General features: G+C 37.2%; 1 protein-coding gene across 7 annotated transcripts in view; it reads right to left on the reverse strand.

Annotated features, from left to right (window-relative positions):
• The window catches only part of pknox2 (pbx/knotted 1 homeobox 2), a 278966-nt gene that overhangs the window by 66807 nt on the left and 184705 nt on the right, over positions 1-27454 (reverse strand). For all 7 annotated transcript variants that reach the window (XM_039764132.1, XM_039764129.1, XM_039764131.1 and 4 more), the window contains 2 exons: positions 21020-21128; positions 4304-4440 (listed from right to left, as the gene is read on the reverse strand). In XM_039764132.1, the coding sequence (XP_039620066.1) occupies positions 4304-4440; positions 21020-21106 (224 nt within the window). In that variant the 5' untranslated portion in view covers positions 21107-21128. The remainder of the gene's footprint in view (positions 1-4303; positions 4441-21019; positions 21129-27454) is intronic.

Below are 27454 nucleotides of genomic sequence, written 5' to 3' on the forward strand. Positions count from 1 at the left end.
CGAAGCGCAGGTATTTTGCTAGTACACTATAATCTATACTAATAAAAGGCAAAGCCCTCACTGACTGACTCACTCACTCACTCACTCACTGACTCATCACTAATTCTCCAACTTCCCATGTTGGTAGAAAGCTGGCTTATTCCTTACAGCTTACGTCCGCCATGTTGAACATTCTTATTTATGGCCCCATCTTCACGAAATTTGGTAGGCAGCTTCCCTGCGCTAACCGAAACCGATGTACTTACTTATTTTGATGGTATGACGCCACTGTCGGCCGCCATATTGAACTTTCTAACGTCACCAATTTTCCAACTTCCCGTGTAGGTAGAAGGCTTAAATTTGGTACTTATTTCGGTGGTATGATGCCACTGTCGGCCGCCACATTGAACATTTAACGGAAACCGATGTACGTACTTATTTCGTTGGTATGACACCACTGTCGGCCGCCATATTGAACTTTTCAACGTCACTAATTCGACAACTTCCCATGGTTCCATTTCGAAATTCTACGCGTAACGGTCATAACAGTCAACAACGTCCGCCATGTTGAACTTTCTTATTTACGGCCCCATCTTCACGAAATTTGGTAGGTAGCTTCCCTGAGCTAACCGAAACCAATGTACGTATTTCGGTGGTATGACGCCACTGTCAGCCGCCATATTGAACTTTCCAACGTCACAAATTCTCCAACTTCCCGTGTAGGTAGAAGGATAAAATTTGGCAGACTCATTTCTCACAGCTTACAAATGTTAAGCAGGTTTCATTTCGAAATTCTATGCGTAATGGTCAACTTTTCAACAGTCTTTGTTACTTATGGGCCCATCTTCAAGAAATTTGGTACACGGGTTCCCAACGCTAACTGAATCTTACTTACGTACATATATACGTCCATAGCCTGCAGCTCGGCCACCGTGTGAGGTGGTGTTGGGTTCCCCATCCCAACGCCTCCCACATTGTTGGCTGCCTGCCTATATAAGACCGTCCGTCGCTCCGGTCTCTACATTCCCCTCCTTGCTTCGCCACGGGATTAACGTCTCCCTACTGATAACTACAGCCTTTTTGTTTAATCCACGGCTTCTCCGCTGTTTTATTGTTTGTTAATTACAATTATAGTTATTGTATAGGTATTTTAGACTTACTTTACATTGTTCAGGTACCCATTTCCTTTATCATTCCAACCCCCATTACCATGTCTATCGAGGTGATCACTATCGATCAAAGAACTGTCACTTACCGAGTGGTTTCCATGCCCGGAGATGGCACCTACCTTTTCCATTCTCTTTGTTACATAGTGCACGGCCATATCAGGCTCACTCTTGATATCCGGAGGAAAATTGTGTCTTATGTATTGAATGACTGGGACAGGTTCAAGGTGTGGACTGATGACGGTACAGAAGATAATTATGCTACACAGGAGCACTAGAAGAGTGAAATGTTTAAGCCCTTCACCTATGGTTCTGCATGTGAGTTGATGGCTGAAGCTGAATTGTTCAGTTGTCGCTTTCAAGTGTACCGAAATGGCCAAATATTTTACACCTTTCAACAACCACCAATGCCTCTTAAACATCTTATATTCACAGGTGACGATTTCAGTAGTGGACACTTTGATGTTTATGAATGTTTAAACTCTCAAAAGCTGGATGTAATTTTATGGATGAAACCGGTTGTGTGCTTACAACGCTTGACAGATGCCGAATGTCACTTCAACACAACAAATCCTGAAAATACCGTCGTAATTGAAACAAACCATAAAACTGAAACCATTAAAGAGTAAGCTCAGCGCACAGCTTGGTCTTGTTACAACTGGAGGGCCGAACTGACAACATGGTATACAAAGAGATCCTTAACAAATAATTATTGGCATATTTTCCCTCAGTTTAAAAAGGTTTAATATCTGTGGCACCCCTGCAAAAGAACCACCTCTTTCAACCCTCACAAACATGTGCAGTTTTTAATATCTGGAAAAATTTTGGAATTAACTTGCTTAGGGATCTTTATATAGACAACGTCTTTGCATCCTATGAACAATTACTTTCCAAATTTAACATTCCAGCTACAAATTTCTTTCACTATCTTCAAATCAGGAACTTTGTTAAACAGAACCTTCCAGATTTTCCTCATCTGGCACCCTCATCCACGCTGGAAAATGTATTGCTCAATTTAAAGGAGTTAGACTCCATCTCTACAATATATAAAATCCTTTTACAATCCCTTCCTTTCAAAGATCCAAGAGGACACTGGGAAAATGATCTCTCAATTAATATATCAGAAAAGGAGTGGAAAGTAGCAATGCAGAGAATTCACTCGAGCTCCATATGTGCAAAGCATACAATTATACAGCTCAAAATTATATATCGAGCACATCTGTCTCGACTAAAACTCTCAAAATGTTTCCAGGACATGATCCAACCTGTGAACGCTGCAAATTAGCTCCAGCCTCACTAGGTCACATGTTCTGGGCCTGCACCAAATTAACATTATTCTGGACAAAAATTTTTAATTACCTCTCAGACAGTCTTGGACTCACAATCCCTTCTAACCCATTAACAGCTGTGTTTGGGGTTCTTCCAGAGGGTCTTAAAGTGGAGAAAGACAAACAAATTGTGATTGCATTCACTACACTGTTGGCACGCAGACTTATTCTGATAAACTGGAAGAACCCAAACTCTCCTCTTTTAAGTCAGTGGGAAACTGATGTGTTATATTATTTAAAATTGGAAAAAATCAAATACTCAGTTAGAGGATCTGTGCAGACTTTTTTCAAAACATGGCAGGATCTAATCAGTAATATTTTGAAATAAGTTTATAAAGCACAGAGAATTTGTTGATTTAGGGATTTTTAAAGCCTTAAATTTTACACGTTTGGCTTGCTCTCTCTCTCAAGGGTGGGGATCGATCTGTTCTTAGCATAATTCTTTTTTCTTTTTTTTTTTTGTAAAAATGTGATTGCTATGTATTGATTGTAATAAAATTAATAAAATAAAAAAAAAAAAAAAAAAGGTTTAATTTTCTTCTTAATAAAAATTTTAATGCAGTACTTTGCCGCTGCGAAGCTCGGGTATTTTGCTAGTACCTTATAAACAGTGGTAAGTCAGTGAGATTTGAGGCGTTCTGACAAAGGCTACATATTAATAATACAATAGGGGAAAGTAGAGTAAAATATTACTCTACCAAGACAAAACACCACCCATCTCAGAAATAAGTGAAGTATGGGTTGAAAATGGTATTTGCTTTATGGGATGATGAACCAATAGTAATGTGCAGGGAATATAGGTCCTCTTTGGAAGTTATATAATAAAAATTACTATGGACTTAGATATGTAATTGTCTTGGGAAAAGAAGGGTGTTTCCTATGTGACACCACAAACCATTGTCAGTTATTTGTTAGCTAAGGTTGGGCCGGAACAAAACTCCTGCTTAGATTTATGTAAAAAAATATCTGAAGACTTATTTATTTAACATGATCGGACAATGCCACTAAGAAATGTCTCCAACGTGTCAATTACCTGTGGAGTTCATTATGTGGCACGATAAATAAACACCACCATTTCAATCAATAAGATGATACTTTTTAGGATATACAGTATAACAAAAATGGTCAAAAATGTAGTAACTCCGAAGGTCTCAAATCCGTGCCATGAATTTGTCATGGTCTTATTTAGGTTACTCAGTGAAACAATACAGCCAATATGTCATCCAAGTTCAGCTCCATGACTGCAGTGATTGAAAAAATACAGTAATGGAATGACAAGAAGAAGAACCAAAATTTGAGGAAGTGACTCCCTAACAGAAACCTCCTGCACCAACTGCCCCTTGGGTTATGGCCTCGACTCTTCAGCCATGTAAGGACTCATATATTACTTTGACATGTATCATTTTTGACACCTGCTGACAAAGTTAAAGCTATATGACATGAACATTGTTAGTATAATAATGGAAACCACTAGAGAGTTGCAACATGTTGCATGTGAGTTAGATGTGCAAGAAAGAATTTTACTATACTCTATTCATGTGACAATACTACTACTAGTATGACTATTACTACTATTAATACTTTGTACAAATGTGAGCTTTCTGTGTTACTTATGCATTTTCTATAGAAATTACATCATGAGTAAAATACAGTGATTGATAAACCTCACGGGTTAAGTATAAAATGCAAATCCATTTTCTTCTATGACTTCTTATTCTCATGCTTGTCTGGATTGTATTGAGAGGTGCTGAGTAAAAGTATTGGTGGGCAAAACGCAAAATATCACCTTAAATAACCGATGACTCCAAATGAGTTTAGTGTCCATCTTACCTATAAACTGCTCGCTTGTCGGATTCCAGCTGAGCCTGTGGGTCAAGGGCCACACTTACCGGTGTAGCCCCTGATGTTGAAGATGCTGGGATGTGGACTGGCTGTGCCTTGGGTGTCTGCTGAGTTGTACCCGTCATCTGAAAAAGAAGGAGAAATAATAAAATCAATTGTCCGTTTTAAGGATAAGATCATTCCATTTCTGGACACCAATTAAAAGGGTATAGTATACAGTAGTATATACAGTAGGATTAGAACCAGGCCCTTCATTAGTTGGATAAGTAAATAGGTGCACTGTGGCTAGTGGAGAGTCTTCATTCTATAATGCACTGAAAAAAAGAACTGATGTACAAGAGAAATGGGAACTTTGTTTTGTCACTGAAGTCCAGTTTTTTCAAAGTACACAAAAACATAAAATTCCCTGCAGCAAAATAGTAGCATTTCAAGGGCACAAGGAGAACTGCATTCAATATGGAAAAATGGAAGTATAGCTTGACACAACAGGTAATGGCAATTCATGTGTGTGTAGGTGGAATCAGTCATTTGAGCCATAAGGATTTTACTAGACACAGTCTCCCTGGAACTACTTCCAGTCTTGTCCTGTCTTCCTTGTTTTCAGCTATATAGAATAATTTTCTAATTTGACTCAGTAGGTGTATGATAGAGTGTACCCTTTGATGGGTTGGCGTAAGGAACCTGCATGTCTCAAACTGCAGAATGTACAAAATATCTACCTACCAATCAGTGAAGCCTTTACAGCTTTTCAGGGCAAGGGCATTTTGAACATCAGTCCTTTTGATGCCCTCCAAGTCATTTATGAATTGACTGACAGCTTTTCTCGGCTCACGTTATTATTTCCCTTGTACTAGGCAGGGCTGAGGCTTGCTATCTGCTCACCTTCCACAAGAAAAAGGTGCCATTTACTCATCCAGCCCCTGTCCTGAGGTCTCAGTAGGGATTAAAGTTATCAACAGTTACTGCAGGACTGGATTTAAACATGACGGAAGTAATCAGATGGCTGTGATTTAGTGGTCGAGGTGAGCATGAAGGATAATTAACAACATGGATCAAAGTGGAAATTAAAATGAAAAGAACACAGACCTTGGAAACAGTATGTTGCTTGTATCATATTTAAATGGTAAAGACCTTTATGATAGACAGACAGACAGACAGACAGATAGATAGATAGATAGATAGATAGATAGATAGATAGATAGATAGATAGATAGATAGATAGATAGATAGATAGATAGATAGATAGATAGATAGATAGATAGGCATAGTGGTTATGGCATTGGACTTTAAAAACTGAGATTGTGAGTTCACATTTTACTACTGACTATGAGTAAATTACTTCAGGTGCTTGAGCTCCAATTATACAAAAAAGACATAAATGTATACAATTGTATCTCAAATGTTGTTAGCTGCTTTTGATAAAGGCATCAGTCATTTAATAATAAACTAGATAGCTAGACCATCCATTCCATATACAGCACGGCTCTGGATATGATGAGAAATAATGTAGATCTGTATCTGGACTACTTTATCTCTTACAATTTTTATCATCATTAGGACACACAATCAAATTAATTTAGCAATGCTGTTGATTCATTGTGACAAGGTCAGTGCAGACTCACTTCACCAAAGGATAACACACATTCAGGCAGTTGATGATGGCCTATATGGGCAACAATTGTAGATCTGAGTATTTTATGTGCTGTTACAAAGTATTCCATATGAGCAGCATATTTGAATTATACTAATAATATCCATTTTTCAAAATAGCTGGTAAACTTGTTATTGCCACATTTTCTTAATCAAGTTAACATACCATCTATACAGACACTTGGTCAGGAACAAGCCAAATTTCCCCCAGGAGACAAATAAAGGTCTGTCTGTCTGTCTGTCTATCTCAGTCCATAAAATATCTCATTAAAGCTCACACCTTCCATTGATTAATTCTCTCCCCCAAACTGACTTAATTTCCATTATTTTACGGTTTTCAATTCTTCCAGGACAACTACAAACAATCAGCTGCTGCTTTTTTGGAAAATACAATGGAGACCTTTGAAGATGTGATAACTGTCTGTCCATTCACTTTTGTCACCTCAGTTTGAATGTTGAGATGCTTAATTGGAATATGATTATATTCTATTGTATTCTATTCTATTCTCCACACATCCTGACAGGTAAGGTGGTTTGTAACAAGGGCACTAATTCATCTTTTCTAGTCTGTCCAGAATGAGTGCAGACATCTCTAACTGAAATATGTATCTTGTACTGATGTGTGCACATATTAACTGAGATATTAATCTGTTACATTTGCTCAAATGGACACCTCATGATATGTAATGAGTTCTATAATTTGGATATTTTTCATCACATTCACACATTAGGGTAAGTCCTGATTGATAAAGCTGTCTAATTGCTGGCTTTGATATGTCCTGAGCAATGATCACTCTAACTGGCAAATGAATCTATGACATCTGCTCATAAATACACATCCTGACAGATAAGGAGTTTGATAATTAGGAACATAATCCATTATAGCTACTCATTAAGACAGACCATAATCTGGGTAACACACAGAGAGAGTCTGTGTTATTAAATACATGAATCTGTTTATTTGGACACTGGGTTGTGAAAACATGTGTGCCCCTGCCTGGTTTCCTTTATATATTAATGCCAGTGTAAGTGGTCAAGTTTGTACACAGGTTGAAGTTGTATTATGAGGAGAGATCAAAGGAAGAAATAGACACCAATATTATGTTAATTGCTTGAAAAATGTATGACAAATAGTAAGAAAAGGTTTTTATTTATACTCAAGCCATTTAGACAAGGCTTAAATTTTGTCTGCACCCTTCAAACTGCAGCAGTAGTGAAAGAAACCTTTTTCGTGTCTGCTTTTTAACTATACATATTTTACTGCACAATACAGGATATTTCATCATATAATTATAATAAAAGATTTCACAGAGACAATAGTGGAATACTTTCTTATTACAGCAGAGGAAGACAAAGAACATTCCGCTTTATTCCACACTTCCTATTCTACCCAGGGTTTTTAAAACTATAGCTTTGGTGTGTCGTCCATTATTGTATAATGACTCTACCAGTCAGATAACTCCTTTGAAGTCATGTGCCTTGGACAGACACTTGTGTGTGACCGCAAACGCATTTGGAGAGCGGCCAGTGCCAAAATAAACATGCACTTTTGTCTCCCTCACTGTCTACCAAGGATTGGCTTCTCTTTAAAGAAGTGTGTCAGTAGGAATGATATTGTCCTGTGTTTGAAAGCAGCTGTTTTAAACAAAAGGACTTAATTTCCTAGTACACAATAAAGAATACCTGGGAACAAATAAAGCATTTGCTAAATTATTGAAATAGACTAAACTGCTGGCTTTTCAAATGGAAATTTTTCTAGGAATACCAAGTTACTGTAAGGACAAAGCAGGATGATTTGTATGATTTTAATAGCCTATCATGGGTTCTAATTAATTAGTAATTTTATTGTTCAGTCTCCCGATTGGAAAATATTAAAAAATTGAAATCAGAAAGCTGGTAGCACTTTGACTATGGACCATAAAAATGTGTAAAAAATGTTCATAAATAAAAAAATGTATTGTGTAAAAAATTTAAATAAAATAAAAGTGAGCTGCATTATGGCAGTTTACAGAAAACTGCCAGCTTAAGCACCAGAATGTTACTCAAATCCTAAAAAAAATCACCATCTCTGTGAAGTGTGTACGTTGAGTGGGTATAGATGTACTGTATGTGTTAGGATAATTGGCAACTCTAAATTTGTCCTTTTGGGTGTCTGCTCCTCAATGGATTTGGGCTATATGCTGCCTCTCATCTGACCTCAGACTAGACTTAAGTAGATTAGACAATGCTATGACAAGACAGAAACCAACATTAATGTAGGCTACTGTTTCACTGAAAGGCACACATATACATATTCACTTATACTGACAAATAAAATATGACTCTTCAAAAATCAAAATTTTAATTTAACTCTTAAGGCCAATAATTTACAATAAACTATTGAAGTAAGACCTATATACCGCACCACTTCAAGAGAAACCATGTTCAAATTTCAGAAAATCGCCACCTGTGATAATATTACATTCTCTCTTTATCCCTGAAAATACACAGATTTGGATAACTGTCATCTTGAATTAGACCCAATGTGAGTGAGTGAGTGAATGAGTCAGTGAATAGGTGAGTCAGTGAGTGAGTGAGTGAGTGAGTGTGCACTGTGATGTACTGATGTCCTTCTCAGAGTTTGATCCTCTTTTATGTCCTGTCCCATTGGATAAGCTATTCTGACCATGTGTTAGATTAAGCTAATTCAGTGAAAAGATGGCACCGTGATAAACATTGTTGACTGATAATCCACTGTCCTGATTTTCAGTGTTATGCCATCATGGTCTCAGTGCAGTTTGAATATTTTCTCTATGTGTGCAAGTGTTTTCCTCTGAATCACTCCCGCCATCAACAATGAATTTTCCCGTCATTTCCAGAGACATGCAGGTTAGAATAATTGGAGCCTGCAAATTGACAGAGTGTGAATATGTGTATGTGGATATGAATGGTCCTGTGATGGATTGGGGCCCTGTTTAGGGCCAGTCTCTAGCCCCTCATGGTCCCTTAACTGGATTAAACTTATCTGAGAATGTAAGATCCAGTTAAAGTAAACATGAATGATTAGTTGCGTTACAGACTTTAACAGACATTGTGTGAGTAAACACACTACATTTTCAACTTTGAGTTATTTGTGCAAATGTTTAAAATGTACTATTTAAAGAGGCTTCCCACAATGATATTGTAAAAGTACAAATCATGAACAAAACAGCAGGGCTTCATTTTGCATGCAGTTTTTGCAAAATCACCACTGATACTCATTTTGTATGCTATTTCACAATTATGCAATATACAGTCTTACTAAAATTAGGTCTTGCTGTCTAAGGGTTAATTTGTACCCAAAACTGCCTCAGTCTTCTACAGCTCCTTCCATACAGCTGTATATGATCTCATCTGTTTTGCATACTGCTTGCCTTCATATACTGTACACGCTGCTGGTTCCACATTGTCCCACTCATGCGAGTCAGAGATAACACCAGGATCCTCCTGGAGCTTGTCAGCGGTCACATACCCAAACCAATGAATTGGACAGTGCTTCCTAAGTATCTGTAGGTTAAGCACTCTCTAGCTGCGTCCTCTTTCTATTCTTTGCATCAGAATGAATTTGGCCATACTGTTCTGCACATGGAGAAAAAGGTTACAGATGAGATGAAAACATAAGGGCTATTGGTGCACATTTCGCCTGTGGCAAAACAAAACCTGTTTTGCAAAATTTTTGCAAACTTCTGTTACAAATTCAGTTTTACACAAATTAACCCATTCTAAAATAGGCTATTTTTAGAGAACACACCATTCATATGGTCCAAAAGTAGTCAGGAACTGCATTTACTACTGTAAGCTTGACAAAAAATTACGGAATCTAGTAGTACATGCAAAACTACTATTTATATAAATGTCACATATTTTAAACCTGTCCATTATTTTTAACAAAATGTACATATTCCTTTATCCAATCATAACTGAACTAATTTACTCTGCTTTTCATCCAAAGTGCACCAATTATTACAGATAGAAGTACTCAGAGAGTGTGAGTTTCATCTGGTAAAACAATTGTAGGAGAAGCTGTGCAGATTTGAAGTTAGAGTGCAGGAAAAAATGCAAGATGGAAGGCTAAGCAGAATTATCATTCTGATCTGTGGCAATGTGGAAAATGACTTTGATGCTCACGTACAGGACACAAATATAAACATTTAATGTGTGTGCTTAAAATGGGGGCTTTGAGGTTTGTGTGCAGACAACTTTTCTGTGTGTAAAATATGTAGAAGAAAACACAAATCTGTTTATACAGCATACATTGTCTGATCATTTGTTCTTTGAGATCAAGAGTACTGGATAGATTAAGTGATACAATCACAAAGAAGAGCATAGACAGCATTTTGAAGATGGAGGCCAATAAAACACAGGCACTCCAGTAAACAGTTATGCTTCCCTTTCTCTTCATCCTCTGATTTTAGGTTTAACTCCAATTTATGTCTGTTGTGGAAAGATCTCAGATGACTCCTGCATTGCAGAATGCATCAGCAATAGAAAAAAGATGAAGTATAAAAAAGCAATGGAGGAGTTTGTTTTGTGCTGCCGAATGAACCACCTGAAAATGCATATGACCAAGACAATGGAGTTTGTGGTGGACTTCCAGGACATTAGAGAGCCCCTTATGAGAATAATGTAATGGGGGATGCCTACTTATAAATACATGGGTGTTCATTTGACTCATCTGGGCAGAAAAGACAAGCCTTCTGTACAAAAAGGGCCAGATTAGGCTTAGCTTCCTGAGTAGATTTAGGTCCTTTAATTTATATGACAATACTGACTCATACATTGAAACTTTTATTTTGTGTGGTTGAGACTGACTTAACCTCCGAGATTCTAGACTATAGGGAAAAGCTAACTTAGAAAGCTAACATCTGTTAATTTTGGGTGATGTTACTGAAGCTGAATTGTGCATTTGAGTCACCAGGTCATGCCCAAATGAAACAGGAACCTCCTATAAAGCCCCTTCCAGTCAGTACTTGTAAGAACAAGGCCTTTTGCTGTTTTATGCAGGGTGCCTGCAAATAAAAAAGGGACTCAAACTATCCAGATGACATTTTGAAATATGATCAGAAGCAACTGCTATAGTTTTAGCCCTTGGATATGTCAATAAAATTCAGCATCAACTAGTTGCTTTCTAATTATGGGTTGCAGTTACTATGACTTTTATTCTTTCAAAAAAATGTATGATATATTCATCTACACCTGTCATAAACTCATTTTTTAGGATGCATAAATTCAGAAAATGCATTACACTATACTTAAAAGCAAAGTTGAGCAACAACAGCTAAACCTATTTGTTGGGATTTAAAAAAAGCACATTGTTGTGAGAAGGCCACAATATGCAGTAGAAATATCCAAAATAAAGCACTTAAGTACAGCACCTGACACCCATGTTTTGTAATGCAGCCCAGTGATGCAGCCCACTGTTTAGGTGGCTTTCCTTAAGTATGATATTGGATTTTAGTCCAGGAAAAGCAAATGTGCTTTAAACTGTAAGTAAACATATTTTTTAATTTGATGGAGGGTTGACTTTTTCTGCAGTATGTGGTAAGGATTTGAACTTAACTGGTTTAAAATATGATGCTGAATTAAATTGCAGGTGTGGTACTGACTGTCCCTTGGCAAGGAAGAGAGGAGGAGGACAATGAGAGGGGAAAAGCCTAAATGTAAGAGTCACAGGTTGGAGTGGCATGCATGGGGTCTGACTGTTCAGGAGGGATAATATGGTTTTGCAGGTCTGTCTCTGTCTCTTTCTCTGTAAAGCCCCTTCTTGGTATTGCAGTAACATGAAAGGGTAAAACTGTCAAGAAGATTAATGAGTACCTGGAGAGGTGCATGAAGTTGGCATGAGATAGAAAGAAAAATGTGTGGACTGTACATGATGCTTGAACACAAGCTAGGGTTTGATCTATCCCGACTCATTGCTTGGGAAGGGGTGTACAATATTGAAAGACACCAAATGCCTTCCATACATCACCAGATGTATGTTTGAAATAATGCTAAAGACATCTCCATTAACAGTAGAAGCAAATCAATGTTATATAAATATAAATATTTTATTCCTACTGTACATTTCTCACAGATTAACAAGGAAATGCTATCCATTACTCCATTACCTGAACCTTCTTATACTAGTTTAGATGTTATGGAGAAACACAGCCTATCCCAGGAGCACTGAGAACAAGACAAGAGCAATCCCCTGACAGCAGGACTATCCCACAGGGTGAATAAAGTAAGGACCACACATCACCTAGTCAACCAAAATTGCACACTGTCAGGATATGGGTGCGTGCGTGCAAATAAAAAGCAATTGCACTAAAACCATAAGGAAAGCTTGCATAAAATAAAACAGTTGACTCAAAAACTTTTTGAGTGCCATTGCTGGTATCAACATGATGTTGCCATTATAAACTATGGTGATGATCTTAACCCTGTATTCTAACTACCATTATGAATTTTACTCTAAATAATACATTTCTCCATCTTTGTTATTACCTTTTAAGTCCATTTAGATCAGTCACCATTCCAAATGAACTTAATACAGAAATAGCTAGTGTACCTTGTCAATCTACTTAACATTTTCAAAATGTGTTCCAATTAAGATTTGAATGTCACCAAAGTACTACTGTCCTCCACATTACTTCATAATCTATGTTCTTTGGTATGTGATGAAAAGATTTGTAACATTTGCGTGTGTTCTGGTAATACTATGCACTTAATGTACTCTTTAACATCTGTCCTTGTGCTGCAGTCTTTCCTATTTAAGTATTACTGTATAAATGCTTTTGGGATAGCAGGGTAAGGGCCACTTGCCTGAGTGGAGTACTACTGGGATAAATAAAAGGGGGGCATTTTGAAAGGAATGAAAAATACAACAAAACTGGAAAAAAGCAATGTGTCTCTCTATAATAAAAAAAATTTTGGAAGGTTAGAAAGAGACAAGACGTGGTTTTCTCAGAGACACTTTCACATCCCGCGAGATGAGTCTTTGTGCCAAGTGATTTAACCACGCCCAGGGAAATAAAAGACAAAGAGTAGATGACAAAGTAGAACGTCATAAAGAATTCAAAAATGTTTGCGTGGTACACATGCAGAGCAGGTTAGAGATAATGGAATTACGAAAATTCTAAAGTCTTAAAAAAAAGGATAGCAAAGGTCGCATTAGCGCAAACAAATGGAAATTATTATTCGGTGAAATAACGGCACAGAGAAAATTGATTGAATATATTGTTCGGATTTAAACTTTAAGTCGGAGACTTGTATATCGTATAATACGTGTTGCCATCAGGGGAAAAAAAAGTAGTGTTTCTTCCCAATGAAGAGGCGTATCCACAAGAATTAAAAGATTTGTTGTTTGGTGAAAGTGAAATCCCACGAGAGAAATCATTTCTCATTTGTGTGAATGCTATTGTTGGACACATTTCTTGTAGAGAAAGAAACAATATTCACTCACGGGCAGTTATATGCTGTGAAATCAAAATTCAATGCGATACTGATGAAAAGGTAAAAGTGAAAAGAGATCAAATATATAGACATAGGTGATATGACAGAACTGCGCCACACGAGATGGAGATCATGCAGCACTGCAGCAGCAAGCCAGCAGCTGATCGAGCAAAGATGAGGTAAAAAAAAAAAAAAAAACTGTGTTTGTTTCCCATTGTATCACCGTTTAAGAGGGGGTGTCAGAGGAGCGACCACGTCTACTTGGGGTGCATTCAGCCCCCCTCTTCACAACACGAGCGTCAGAGATGCGAAGTGGCTGATGCATGACGCAGGCCATTTGGCGAGCGAAGCAAGCAGGGAGCAAAGCCCCCTAGTCTGCTAAAAAACTTTGATTGATAAAAAATATTCTCCTCTCCTGTTGCTGAAATTATGAGAATTTTGTACAACAGAGTTATTTCTATTAACTGCATTTTTTAAGACCACTAATACCTGTTGATCATATCACATGGAAGTGCTAACATGTTACCTGTTGATCAGACACACTCTGTACATGTGACAATGTTGTTGAACTTGAAAATTCACCCATAACAAGTTTCTGTCAGTGTTCAAATGTAGTTGTCGAAGAACTCATGTTAAAATAGCAGCCAGAATCCACTGCTCTAATATCCTGTGAAATGAGACTGTTACTTTAAAATAAATTCAACAAAAACACGGAGAACACAGTTGTAAACTTATTAAGGGTATATTTCACACAAACATTAGAAAGTTTTTCTTCACACAAAGAACCATACCCATCTGGAATTAGTTACCAAGTAGTGTGGTAGACAGTAAGATTTTAGGGACCTTCAAAGCTAGACTTGAAGTTATTTTGGAGAATTAATTGGATAGAACTGGTTAACTATGTTGGGCTGAATGGTCTGTGCTCATCTACATTTTTCTAATATTCTAATACCCTTCATGATTTTGAACACTTCAGTTGTGTTTCCTCTTAGCTACTTTTTGCTTAAACTAAACTTGTGAGGTCCTTCAATCTTTTCTTAAAGTCTATGCCACATAGTCCCTAAATCAGTTTAGTTGCTTTTCTCTTGACTTGCTGTAGTTCTGTTATGTCTTTGTTGTAATATGAAGACATAATTCAAGATGAAACCTCAGTGGTGTGTTGCACAGCCAAGTAATAGCCTTATTAACTTGTTCTGATACATTATGCTATGTCATATAACATCCTATTAAACATTGTCTGGCCAGTTATTACTCTGCTATGACTCCTATGTCCTTTTCATAAGGTAAACTTTCAAGTTCCAATCTTCTCATTGTGTACTCAAATCTAATTTCCACTCCCTTTATACAACAACTTTTATTTGTAATGAATCTGTTCACCCCAGGGTATTACTGATTTCACCTAGTTTAGTGTCATCAGCAAACACAGCAGGCTTATTAATTATATTCTTATCAAGATCATTTATATAAATTAAAAAGTGAGAAAGTAACTCTAACCATAACTGTTTGCTTTTGTGTTTAAAACCCAATTTTTCACCACTCTACACGTTACGTCTTGAACTCCCACATCTTTTAGTTCGATAAGTAAAATCTCATTTCAGGCCTTATCAAACAACCTTCCCAAAGTCAAGATAAATAATACCATATGCACTGTGTCATCATAGCCTTTTTATAAAATTCCAGCATATTAGCGAAACACAATCTTCTTGTCTAAACCAATGCTGACTGTCCAATAGTACACTTGTTCTTGAAGCGTGTTGGTCAGTCTTTTTTTAAGAATTTATTCTACTGTTTCATCCTGTAATACATCATTTTTAGAATTGTCCTTTTTTATATTTGCACTTGTTATGAAAAATTGTGTGCCTGATGCAATAACTTAATGCTTTGTTCATGCATAAGTCAAAATGGTAGATTCTTCAGGTTCAGGTTCTTGGGATATCAGTTCTGGTATTCCATAGAACATACTCTGGATAATGGTAATTTATAGGCAATTTTCAGCCATAGCTTGTATAAGTTTAGGGAGCGACTCTACCACTCCAATTCACGTAGAAGGTCCTGTTTTCAATGAAGTTAGATGTTTTGTTTCTGAGGATATTTTCCAAAAACTCTTATTAACTAAGTGCAGAATGTACTCATTATGTAGTAATAACATAGATAGATTTGTATCAATATATTTTGAAGAGGCGAGAGCAGAAATCATTATTTTTCTTTTTTTGTAGTGATGATATATCTATGTTGTAATATGAAGACACGATTCAAGATGAAACCTCTGTGGTGTGTTACACAAGGAAGTTGAATAATAAACTGTTCATGAAAGCTGGTTGTCTTTTACATGCAATGATTCCAAAAGGCAGAGTGCATTCATGAAAAACTAAAGCAGTAATGCATACAGTAGGTGCAAAATTGAACCCTCACTGATTACCCTCAACACATTTTCAAGATGTGCAAGAAAGAGTTATTGATTGATTGTTTGGAAAGGAGAAGCTCCTCGAGAAATTTGTTTCATATTTTCAATCGCCAATAAGAACACGTGCAGTTTCCAAAGGGCAGAGCACATAGATCCATGACAAGCTTAATAAATGAAAGATCAATAGATGTAAAATCAAACCATCATTGATTAGCATTAACACATTTTTAAGATGTGCAAACAGGAATTGTTGGTTGATTCTTTAGAAAGTAAGCTGTTTGCAAAAGTAGGTTGATTTTTTACACAATGATAAGAATTCATGCTCAGGTTTCAAAAAGGCATAGCATTTTCTTGATGAGTTTGTTAAATGTACTGAAAGAGTTAAATTTTATTTGATATTTGATGTGCTTTGAGTTCCATATCTTTCAACTCACTGAAACAAATCAATAATCAATGGATGTAAAATCAAAGCTCCACTGATTACTGTTAACACTTTCTTAAGATGTGTGAATGGTAATATCTACTTAAGAAAGGACGTTACAATAAACTAATCGTGAAAGCTGGATGAGTTTCATTAATAGGCATAACAAACACATGTGCAGGTTCCAAATGACTTCTCAACATGAGAACATGTTCATGATGCACTTCACAAATAAGTATCATTTAAAAAAAAACTTGCCACTTTTTTTCAACTTGTGCAAACAGAAGTCTTTATTTGTTTATTTGTAAGGAAGCTGCATGAAAAAACTCTGCATTATAATTTTAGCACACTTTTCTTAAGCAGCAATAACAACACATGTGCAAGCTCCAAAACATGCCCATTGAGAAGAATACAGCATATTAATGATATCTCTCTATTATAAAAAAAAAATCTTGGAAGGAGATGAAATGTGATCTTCTCGGAAGTCAATTTGACGTCCTGCGAGAGACACTTTAACGTCATGCGAGACAAGGCAGTGAGACAAAAGGACAGCTGCTGTACAGGCTTGTAAATGATCGATGTGCAGCGCGACAAGCAGAACATGCAGCTCGGCAGCAGCAGCAGAAAGACAGCAGCTGATCAGACCGCATCTCCTTGGCGTACATTCAGCCCCACCCCCCTCACAGCGCTAGCAGCAGAGACACGAAGTGACTGAAGCATAGCTCGCCCCAGTTTTGGGCAAGTGAAGCAAGCAGGGGGCAAAGCCCCCTAGTATTTCTTGAAAATAATCTGAATTTTAAAACACTCAGCGATTTTTGTTTATGCACTTTCATAAGATATTCATGCTGAATTTTTTTTTTTAAATAAGCTGTTCAGAAACTGCTCATAAATGTCAGTCAACTGGGATAAAGAAAAAACAGATTTGTATTTATTACAGACTTCATGAATAAAAGTCAACAAGTGTAAAGTTGAACTTTAACAGATTTTTTGTGAACAGATTTTTGTGTGATAAACTACTGTTTTATCCTTGTAAGAGACAATCTTAGAAAGTTAATGCTTTAAGTTAATGTCATATTAATATTTGCTTAATTTGAACAGAATATAATTTTCTCTCATTGCTATAGATTATGGTATAACCTACCCCCCCTGTAAGTTAATACGAGATAGAACAATTTAGCAGTGTGTTAATTAAGTCAGTGTGTTAGGAATAAGTCACATTGCTGGGAAGGACTGATAGGCATACAGTTTGCTGACCATTTAGATATGGTTCAATTGTACTAGAAAAAATGAGAAACAAGATATAAAAGCTAAGAACTTTACTTTGCAATACCAACTTTTCTCTATTTTGGTGTGAACTGTTTTACTTTGAATTTTTAATGAAGCTTTTAAAAACAGAGATATTTTGTCTGTGGAATCATTTCAGTATGTCAGGTTATTGCCAGAATCCCATGAAGCAAACTAAAGCTGCAGAACTTTGGTAATTTTGGGTAAACACAGCTACAATCCTAATTGGAAAGCTGAACAAAAAACTGTAAATAAAGGGTAGATTTAGCATTTGAGTTCCTTTTTTATTTTGGACAGCTTTATGTGTCAGTTTTTATTTTTATAATTCAGTTGTGAATCCACTGCTTTACTCAGGTAGCCAGATTCATACTTTAATTTGGACCAACCTGGGTTAAAGTTCCATCAAGGAATCTTTGATAGAAGGTCCTAGAGGGCTAATTCTGGCTTCAATGACATCTCCCTGCCCCTGCTTGCAAAGTTTATGATGCGGATAAGAAAAATTGACGCTCCATTATATTAAAGCAGCCCAGAAGACATGAAGCCCTGGGACATACACAGCCTCATTCACTGCAGAAAGCTCTCCTTAATGAGTAAAGGGAGCCGTCTCCAAGACTGATTGTTATTTATTACACTTTAATTAGAAGCAGATCTATTTAATCTGTCAGAGAGCTGATGGGCTGACTGAGCGACTCGCTCCTACTTGAAGGTTCAGTAATCCTTGAGCATGCTGAGTCGAAGAAAACTGCCTGGATGAGAAAAAAATTTCAATACTCTAAACTATCCTGTCAAGACTTAGGGTGTTTGAGATACACACCATGCTTTGATCATTCTAACTATGTTTATCTTCTTCACCTGTAGCTTTTGTGTTTTTGTTTTTTTTTGCACCAGCACACCTTGTTTTTTTTTTTTTGTTTTTTTTCTGATCATATAGTTTTTCTTAATTTAAGAAAACACAACCATCCAGTTCAGTTTCATAATCTTCATTCTTTATGTCCCCAATTTAAAGGCTTAATTAGGTACATCTGTGCTTGTGACCTTTGTGGTCTGCCTAATTAAAACGACTAATTAGGCTCATAGTAGAGCCATCCCGACTGTTAGGAACAGGAGGACAGACACAGAGGTGCATGCTTGCTTGCTTTTGCACTTTGACATCATAACCTCTAATGAGGATGAGCTTCCAATTTCACTTCACTTTACTGTCCACCAGTTTCTTCTCACATAACAGCAGCTTTAGGTAAAAGGTAGGGACAAACACTGAATGGGCATCAATCTATTACAGGGTCCACTTATTCACACATCCCAACATTCAATCACCAATTACCAATTACACAGCATCTTTTCCCATGGTGCTATCATGCTGTCCATGACGGTGAACAAATAACACAAACATGAGAGTGGTGCACGGCACAATGGCATATTGCTGATTAGTACCTGTCACCAAATTTCAATTGTTGGTTTGATTTCTCTATTTGATCACATGGTTTCCATTTACAGTACCTATAGATAGGCCACCCTAATCTGGGCCGGTGTGTATGATAGATATATACAGTATGATAGATTGACATCATGATTAGGTATAGTTCCAGCCTTGCACCTATTGTTAACAGCATAGAGTTCAGCGCCCCATAACACAGAACCGTTAAAACAAGCTTAGAAGATGGCGGAGCGGAGAGAACTACAGAGAATTTAAATAAAACTGCCTGACCCAATAATTTAAAGGAGCTTGGAAACACAACCGATCTTTCCACAACTGCTGATTGATGTGTTTCTCAGATGGGTGTCATGTTTTAAACATATAATCAGTTTCATTACTTACACTGAAGGGAAGAATGAGTGGATAAACAAGTTAGAAAACCGATGGATGGATTGATAGATATGGCATTTATTAAGTAAGTATATAAATTATCCAACAGTCCATTTTCTAAATTATCTGATGCCATTACATGATCACAGGCAGCTAAAGTTTATGCCAGGAAGAACCACTGCTGACTAGGAAGTAGCCCTTTTCAGGACAAATGTCTATTACAAGACACATCCATGTACACAAGGCCAATTTAGTTTTGTCAGTGATCCAATCTGCATACACAGAAACAGCATGCAAGCTTTGCATAGACAGCAACCAGGACTTAAACTGAAATTATCCTTCTAAAACTGAAATGACTGCCTTAATAATGGGGCAGCCATTTTGCTGAATTAAAAAATAAGATTTTAAAATGTTTTGGAAAGGTAAACTCTGCTTCTTAAACTTTATATTGGAAATTTCATATTTCTGATTGAGTACACTGAACACCTGGACCAGATTAGACATTTAGAAAATGAGCAGATGCATGGACAAATAGAGCAAACAGAAACATCCTCAGAATCAGAGTAGGCAGATTATAAGGTATTTATATAGTTAACCTTAAAAGTTCCCATTACTGTGGTAAAATAAACAACACTAAATGTGTTAGACAAAGTGTTAGAAAATAAGTCTTTGCACATCAGAACTGACATCATCATAGGGATGGTGGAAAAGATTTATGAACTTCTCTGGGAAACACTGCCAGTCAGACCAACCAAGCCCCATTTTGCATTAAAATGGAGAAAAGAACATTCTCAATGTCAAAGGTGAGCATCACATGTTCCCTTAGTTTGGAAACCAAACCTCCAGTCTAACAGCTTCTGACATAACTGAGATTTTCCCAGATGTAAATTGCTTCTTCCATTTTTTCATTGTGTTCTTGCCTTTTCTTAAATTCATCCAGCTGTTCCCAATGTGGCTACTTTGTTGGTCTTAGGCACACACTCCACTCTTACAGTTGACTTCTCATTTGAACAAATTGTACTCAGTTACCGGCTTCTATGTTTGACTCAGCTTTATGGAATATAGTACCTATTTTGTTATGTCAGGGTAATATGTCCAACCTATATGGATATGTTTGTTCAGCCTCTTGTGCTGATAAACTGCGTTATCCTGGTGCTGTGGCAAATCACTGAGTACCAAACCGATGTCAGTAAGGCAGCCTGGATCTTTCAATTTTGGCATTTGAGGGTCACTTCTAGAGCTCATTTGGCCCCACACTAAGAAAGAGGATTTAAAACTGCAAAGGCCTTTCTTACAAATTCTTAGAAATATACCTCACACACACACACACGCCTCTCCCCCCATCTAACACCCCACCATCACTTCTCTACTCTTGTGGGCTTAATCCCATTTCTAAATTAAGTTCTTCACACTCAGCTACTCCTCATCTGCATTTCTTTATGTTCTTCCAAGCCTGGAGGGCCTCAGCACTATAGCCGGCACTAATCTTCTCCTTGGCAGGAATCAGCTTGTTTTGCTATAGATGCCAGCTCTAGCTGTAGTCTTTTCCTGCCATGGCCATGTTGGCCAAGGTTGGAGAGGCTGTGATGTTCATTACTTTCACTGCTCTTTTTTTTATTCTTATGGAAACAAGATGGGAAAAGCTGGATGGCTATTGGGTTCCACCCACAGACTCTGCCCACTCACCTGTTGGCTCTCTTGGTACGAAGGGGGCGGAACACTCTGTGCAGCCATCATTGTCAGTGCTGGGGCTGGGGACACATGTTGCATCATGGGAGTGCTTCACATTTAGATCCTGCAGAAAACATGACAGGCAGAGTAAGCAGGTGAGTCCTGTTATATCACGTTTATGGCATTATTTTAGCAAGACAAACTACAAATTAGTAAAAGACCATGTCATCCTTTATGGGCTTCACCTGTCTCAAGGTTTGTCTTCCCCATACCCCAGACAGATACACAGGTGGAGTGCAAAGTTTGCAGCTAATTATAGCAGTTGTCTTTTGCTAATTGACATTTAATGAGACTAAGGGGCTTCCCAGTAGAATGTCTGCTGCTGAAATCTACCACAGAAATAATTGGCCCAGTGGCTGCTATCTGGGGACAAATCAGGTGAGATTTTGCTGATGTCACAGGTTCATTCTACTGCTTACCTACAGGAGTTCTTCTCTGTGAACACTGATACCTGTTTCACATTTCACTTGTTTCTGGGATCATTCACGTTGCTTATCACATCCCTCTTCTATTCTTCACTTGGAATGAAGTACTTTGGGCTTTAATAGGACCAGGGCTGCAAGAGTGGGGAGACTGGGAGCTCAATTGCTTTGTTTAATAGCCCAGTATTAGATAACCAGGCTAACGTTAAGTAGGATTATCTTCATCCTAAATGCTTTATTTTTTCAGGAGAGTGGAATCATTGAGAGCATATAAAACAAATGTGGGAGTATGTCCCACTGAAATCACAGTCATCCTCTGAATCAGGCTGGGTCACACAGTAGCACCCAAGGTACTCTGCTTTGGCCTTTAGTAATTTAATAAAGGGGCATAATCCCCTTAAATCAATCCACACTGCTGAAATATTTAAATTAAGAAAGATCAAGTCAGCTCTTGTAGAGTTTTAATAATAAAAGGCTCTAGTCTTCATTATGCTTTAATCAAGCAGATGGATAGGGCATCCACAATAATTTGGTTGTTTAACAAGTGAGGACAAAAATGCTACCATCAAGGCCGCATCCATCCTACTTCCTGCAGGGCACAAAGACATAGTTAGGAATACCACAGTGCTGTCATCTGCACCTGATCAGATTCACAGCATTTTACAGGAGAATATATTTTTAGACTTAGTAAATTCTTTATGAGTCAGATTTTCTAGGACGGTGCTAACTCATGTGAGTGAACTGATGCAACACTGTAATGTGTGCATTATAAAGGTTCTGTGATTTATGGCTGAGTTGTTCAGCACTGCTTTACGAGTGTGGAGAACCTCACCATCCCAAAGCACCCCAGATTATGGAGACAGAAAGATTAGTGTTTTTTTAGTGTTACTTTTGTATGAATTAATTGGCATCTTCCGATGAGAATGGCAGACCTTGCCACCCCATTGAGGATTAGGTTTGAGGAAATCTGCACTCCTTATTGAGAATAAGGAACGTCACACTTCCAGTGTAGGTCAGATTTTGGAAACTAAACCATACCCTCTCTATGTAACAAGCATTGCAGCTGAAGAAAAGTAAGGAAAGTTATATACTATTTGAAATTGGAAAAAAATCCAATTCTCACTTAGAGGATCTGCACATAACTTTTTCAAAACCTGGAAGGGTCTAATCAATAACATTTTAGAATAAGCTTTTAAATTGAGGAAGCAGATTCCCTCCCCTCTTTTTTATTCTATTTATTTTTATTCATTTGTTAATTTAGACCCCCATGACCTTGTGTTAGGATATAGCAGGTTGGAAAATGACTGACTGACTGGATGACTTATTTTTACTAGTTTAATAATGGTCCTCAAAATGGGAGGTAATCAAAAGGGATAAGCAAAAGAATAGTCTTTAAAACAGGCAAAAGGTCAAAAATCTGGTGTTAGTTAAAAAAGAAACTGCCATCCGACGAGCAATCAATTATTAAGGAAATAATCCTAAACATGGACACTGAGCATACCACAAACAGATGTCATTGCTATACACAACATGGCCACAGTCAGGAAACCTCAAGTGACCTGGTTATGCAATGACATCACCCTCATTAGAATATTAAAATATTAGAAAAGAACAGGAAATTCAGCACCAGTAACAGCTCATCAGTCCTATCCACTTACAGTAAATCCCCCAAAATAACATCAAGTCTAGTTTTGAAATTCCCTAAAGTCTTATTGTCAACCATACTACTTGGTCACTTATTTCATGTCTCTAAGTGTGTCTCCATGTTCTTGTTAAGCTCATTTTAAAGTAACAGTCTTGATTTACTGGACTAATTCCGTTCATATTTTTAAACACTTCACTCATGTCATCAGCTTTTTTAATCTTTCCTCATAAGTCATACCCTGCAGTTCTAGAATAAGTCTAGTTGCTCTTCTCTTGACTTTTTTAGTGCTGCTATGTCTTTTTTGTAGCCAGAAGACCAACTCTGTACGCAGCATTCCACATGAGGCATCACCAGTGCATTATAAAACTCCTTGGACTTGTACTCTACACATCATTGTATATAATCTAACATTCTTTTCAATTGCTTCTAAACACTGGACGTTGATAGTGACAAGTCCTAAACCCTTCTCATAAGGTGTACTTTAAACTTTCAGTCGTAACATTGTGTATTCAAATCTAACTTTTTTACATACTATGTGTAATACTTTACATTTACTTCAAATAAATTTTCTTTACCACAAATCTGCCCACGTCTGTATGCTGTCCAAGTCCCTCTGTGATAAGTCAATGGATTCTAGATACCTGCCAATCCATCTAGCTTGGTATCATCTGCAAACTTAAAACAGCTTTTATTTATATTCTTAGCCAAATGATTTATATATATTAAAAAAGCAGCAGCCCCAGTACTGACACCTGAGGGACATTACTCTTTAACTTCACCCAATTTTGATAAGGTTCATCAACTTGTGCTTCCAATGTCTTACCCAATTCTACACCCATCTATACACTACACCCTGAATTTGCATTTCTTTTAGTCTGATCACTAACCTCTCATGTGGTACCTTATCATATGTTTTCAGAAAATCAAGATACAGTGGTGTGAAAAACTATTTGCCCCCTTCCTGATTTCTTATTCTTTTGCATGTTTGTCACACAAAATGTTTCTGATCATCAAACACATTTAACCATTAATCAAATATAACACAAGTAAACACAAAATGCAGTTTTTAAATGATGGTTTTTATTATTTAGGGAGAAAAAAATCCAAACCTACATGGCCCTGTGTGAAAAAGTAATTGCCCCCTGAACCTAATAACTGGTTGGGCCAACCTTAGCAGCAATAACTGCAATCAAGCGTTTGCGATAACTTGCAATGAGTCTTTTACAGCTCCCTGGAGGAATTTTGACCCACTCATCTTTGCAGAATTGTTGTAATTCAGCTTCATTTGAGGGTTTTCTAGCATGAACCTCCTTTTTAAGGTCATGCCATAGCATCTCAATTGGATTCAGGTCAGGACTTTGACTAGGCCACTCCAAAGTCTTCATTTTGTTTTTCTTCATCCATTCAGAGGTGGATTTGCTGGTGTGTTTTGGGTCATTGTCCTGGTGCAGCACCCAAGATCGCTTCAGCTTGAGTTGACGAACAGATGGCCGGACATTCTCCTTCAGGATTTTTTGGTAGACAGTAGAATTCATGGTTCCATCTATCACAGCAAGCCTTCCAGGTCCTGAAGCAGCAAAACAACCCCAGACCATCACACTACCACCACCATATTTTACTGTTGGTATGATGTTCTTTTCTGAAATGCTGTGTTCCTTTTCGCCAGATGTAGGGACATTTGCCTTCCAAAAGTTCAACTTTTGTCTCATCAGTCCACAAGGTATTTTCCCAAAAGTCTTGGCAATCATTGAGATGTTTCTTAGCAAAATTGAGATGAGCCCTAATGTTCTTTTGCTTAACAGTGGTTTTGCGTTTTGGAAATCTGCCATGCAGGCTGTTTTTGCCCAGTCTCTTCCTTATGGTGGAGTCGTGAACACTGGCCTTAATTGAGGCAAGTGAGGCCTGCAGTTCTTTAGACGTTGTCCTGGGGTCTTTTGTGACCTCTCGGATGAGTCGTGTCTGCGCTCTTGGGGTAATTTTGGTCGGCCGGCCACTCCTGGGAAGGTTCACCACTGTTCCATGTTTTTACCATTTGTGGATGATGGCTCTCACTGTGGTTCGCTGGAGTCCCAAAGCTTTAGAAATGGCTTTATAACCTTTACCAGACTGATAGATCTCAATGACTTCTGTTCTCATTTGTTCCTGAATTTCTTTGGATCTTGGCATGATGTCTAGCTTTTGAGGTGCTTTTGGTCTACTTCTCTGTGTCAGGCAGCTCCTATTTAAGTGATTTCTTGATTGAAACAGGTGTGGCAGTAATCAGGCCTGGGGGTGGCTACGGAAATTGAACTCAGGTGTGATACACCACAGTTAGGTTATTTTTAACAAGGGGCAATTACTTTTCACACAGGGCCATGTAGCTTTGGATTTTTTTTTTCTCCCTAAATAATAAAACCATCATTTAAAAACTGCATTTTGTGTTTACTTGTGTTATATTTGACTAATGGTTAAATGTGTTTGATGATCAGAAACATTTTGTGTGACAAACATGCAAAAGAATAAGAAATCAGGAAGGGGGCAAATAGTTTTTCACACCACTGTACATAATATTTTATGTTCCACTTTGGTCATATCCTCTTGATGCTTCCTAATAAAATTACAGTATGTTAGTAAACACAATCTCTTGTGTCTGGACTCAGGCTGACTGTTCAGTAAAACTCTGTTTTTGACATGTATTCCTCAATCTTATTCTTAATAACTCTTGTCATACATTTACCTGTGATGCATGTTAGGCTTTCTGGCCTATAGTTACTTAGATCACCCTTTTTAAACAATTGTATTATATTTGCCGTTTTCTACTCATTAGGGATTTTCCCAGTGCACAGTGACTTCCTAAAAATATGTGTAAATGGTTTACATATGTATTCACTAATTTTCTTAAGTACTCAAGGATAAATATGACCTGGTCCAGGTGATTTGATTTCAGCTTATCTGAGCAGTACTTCTTCCTCTACAATTTCCAAATCCCTCAGTACGTCCTTAGTAGTCCTTGTTACCACTGGGAGGTTATGAAATTCCTCATATGTGAAGCATTTACTGTTTCACCATCTGTATATTTTAATTCCTCTTTAATATTCCTGACACACTTCACTTCATCCTTGACTGTTCTGTTACCACAAAAATACTGAAAAAATCTCTTTGGGTCATCTTCTACCTTATCTGCAATATTTCTTTCTAACTGCCTTTTAGTTTCTCTAATATCCTCCTTAATGGTTGCTCCTATGTTCTCATATGCCTTATGATTCACATTGGAGTTATTAGTCTTACACATCTTATACAGTTGTTTGTTTTTTCTTTGCAGCTTCTTTTTTATTTGTATTTTTTTCATTTTTTTTATATTTTATTTTATTAAAATCAAACAACATTCTTTACATGTAAGTCAAGTTTAACAAAACTGGTTTCCAGCTTCTTTCTATCTCTTTACTTACCCATTATATAGTATATTTCCTTATAACAATAAAATAAACCAATTATCAGAAAAATAAAAGAATAGCATGTAAAATTAATCAAAACTGATAGAATATTTTCCAAATGTCTATGTTGAAAACAAAAGCAGGCTCTTTGTGCCTGATTTTTTCACTCTGCCCAAGAAATAGAGATATACTGTAGATACTTTTATAGAAACACTAGGATTAGGATTGAGATAATCCTTACAACCCATTCTGGATGACAGACTTAACTGTATCAAAAGCAGGCCAAGCTACACCGAGCTATTACACTGATACATAGTTGTAGGATTCAGGGTTAGATGATCAGTATTGTTTAGAAGGAATCGGAAACTGCCCTATACCAAAGTACTCCAAGTTAAAGAGATTCAGAGACACACTAACTCCTGGGGAAAGATGTACAACTGAGCTGATCAGTACCACTCATGGAGAATGGTGGACATAACCATTTCAGAATTTGCTCTTGTTATAGAGAGACAAAAAAACACACTGTTAGTTACTAGTATTGTTACTAGTTTGGGTGATTGGGATTACCCGATGTGGTCCAGCCTATTCAGACACAGCAGTACAATATGCATTAGTATTTAAGGCACAGCAGACACTTTAAATAGTTCAGCTTAATGTTAAATAGAGACTTTTATGAAGACCCTAGAGAATTACAACAAATACACTCATTTTAACAACGCAGTAGCAGCAAGCAACCTAAATCAATGAGGCAATGCTGACTTTTACCCAGCAGCTTTCTAATTACAATTTATAGCACTTGTTGCAGAGAGAGTCCAGATCACTATTTCTAGATGTTTCTAAGAGCAAGAGCTTAGTTAGTTATGAAAATCAATCAACTTTTCAAGTATAGCTTAACATTGTCAAAATCACA

This window comes from Polypterus senegalus, chromosome 9 (assembly GCF_016835505.1).
Source record: "Polypterus senegalus isolate Bchr_013 chromosome 9, ASM1683550v1, whole genome shotgun sequence".
Classification (NCBI taxonomy): domain Eukaryota; kingdom Metazoa; phylum Chordata; class Cladistia; order Polypteriformes; family Polypteridae; genus Polypterus; species Polypterus senegalus.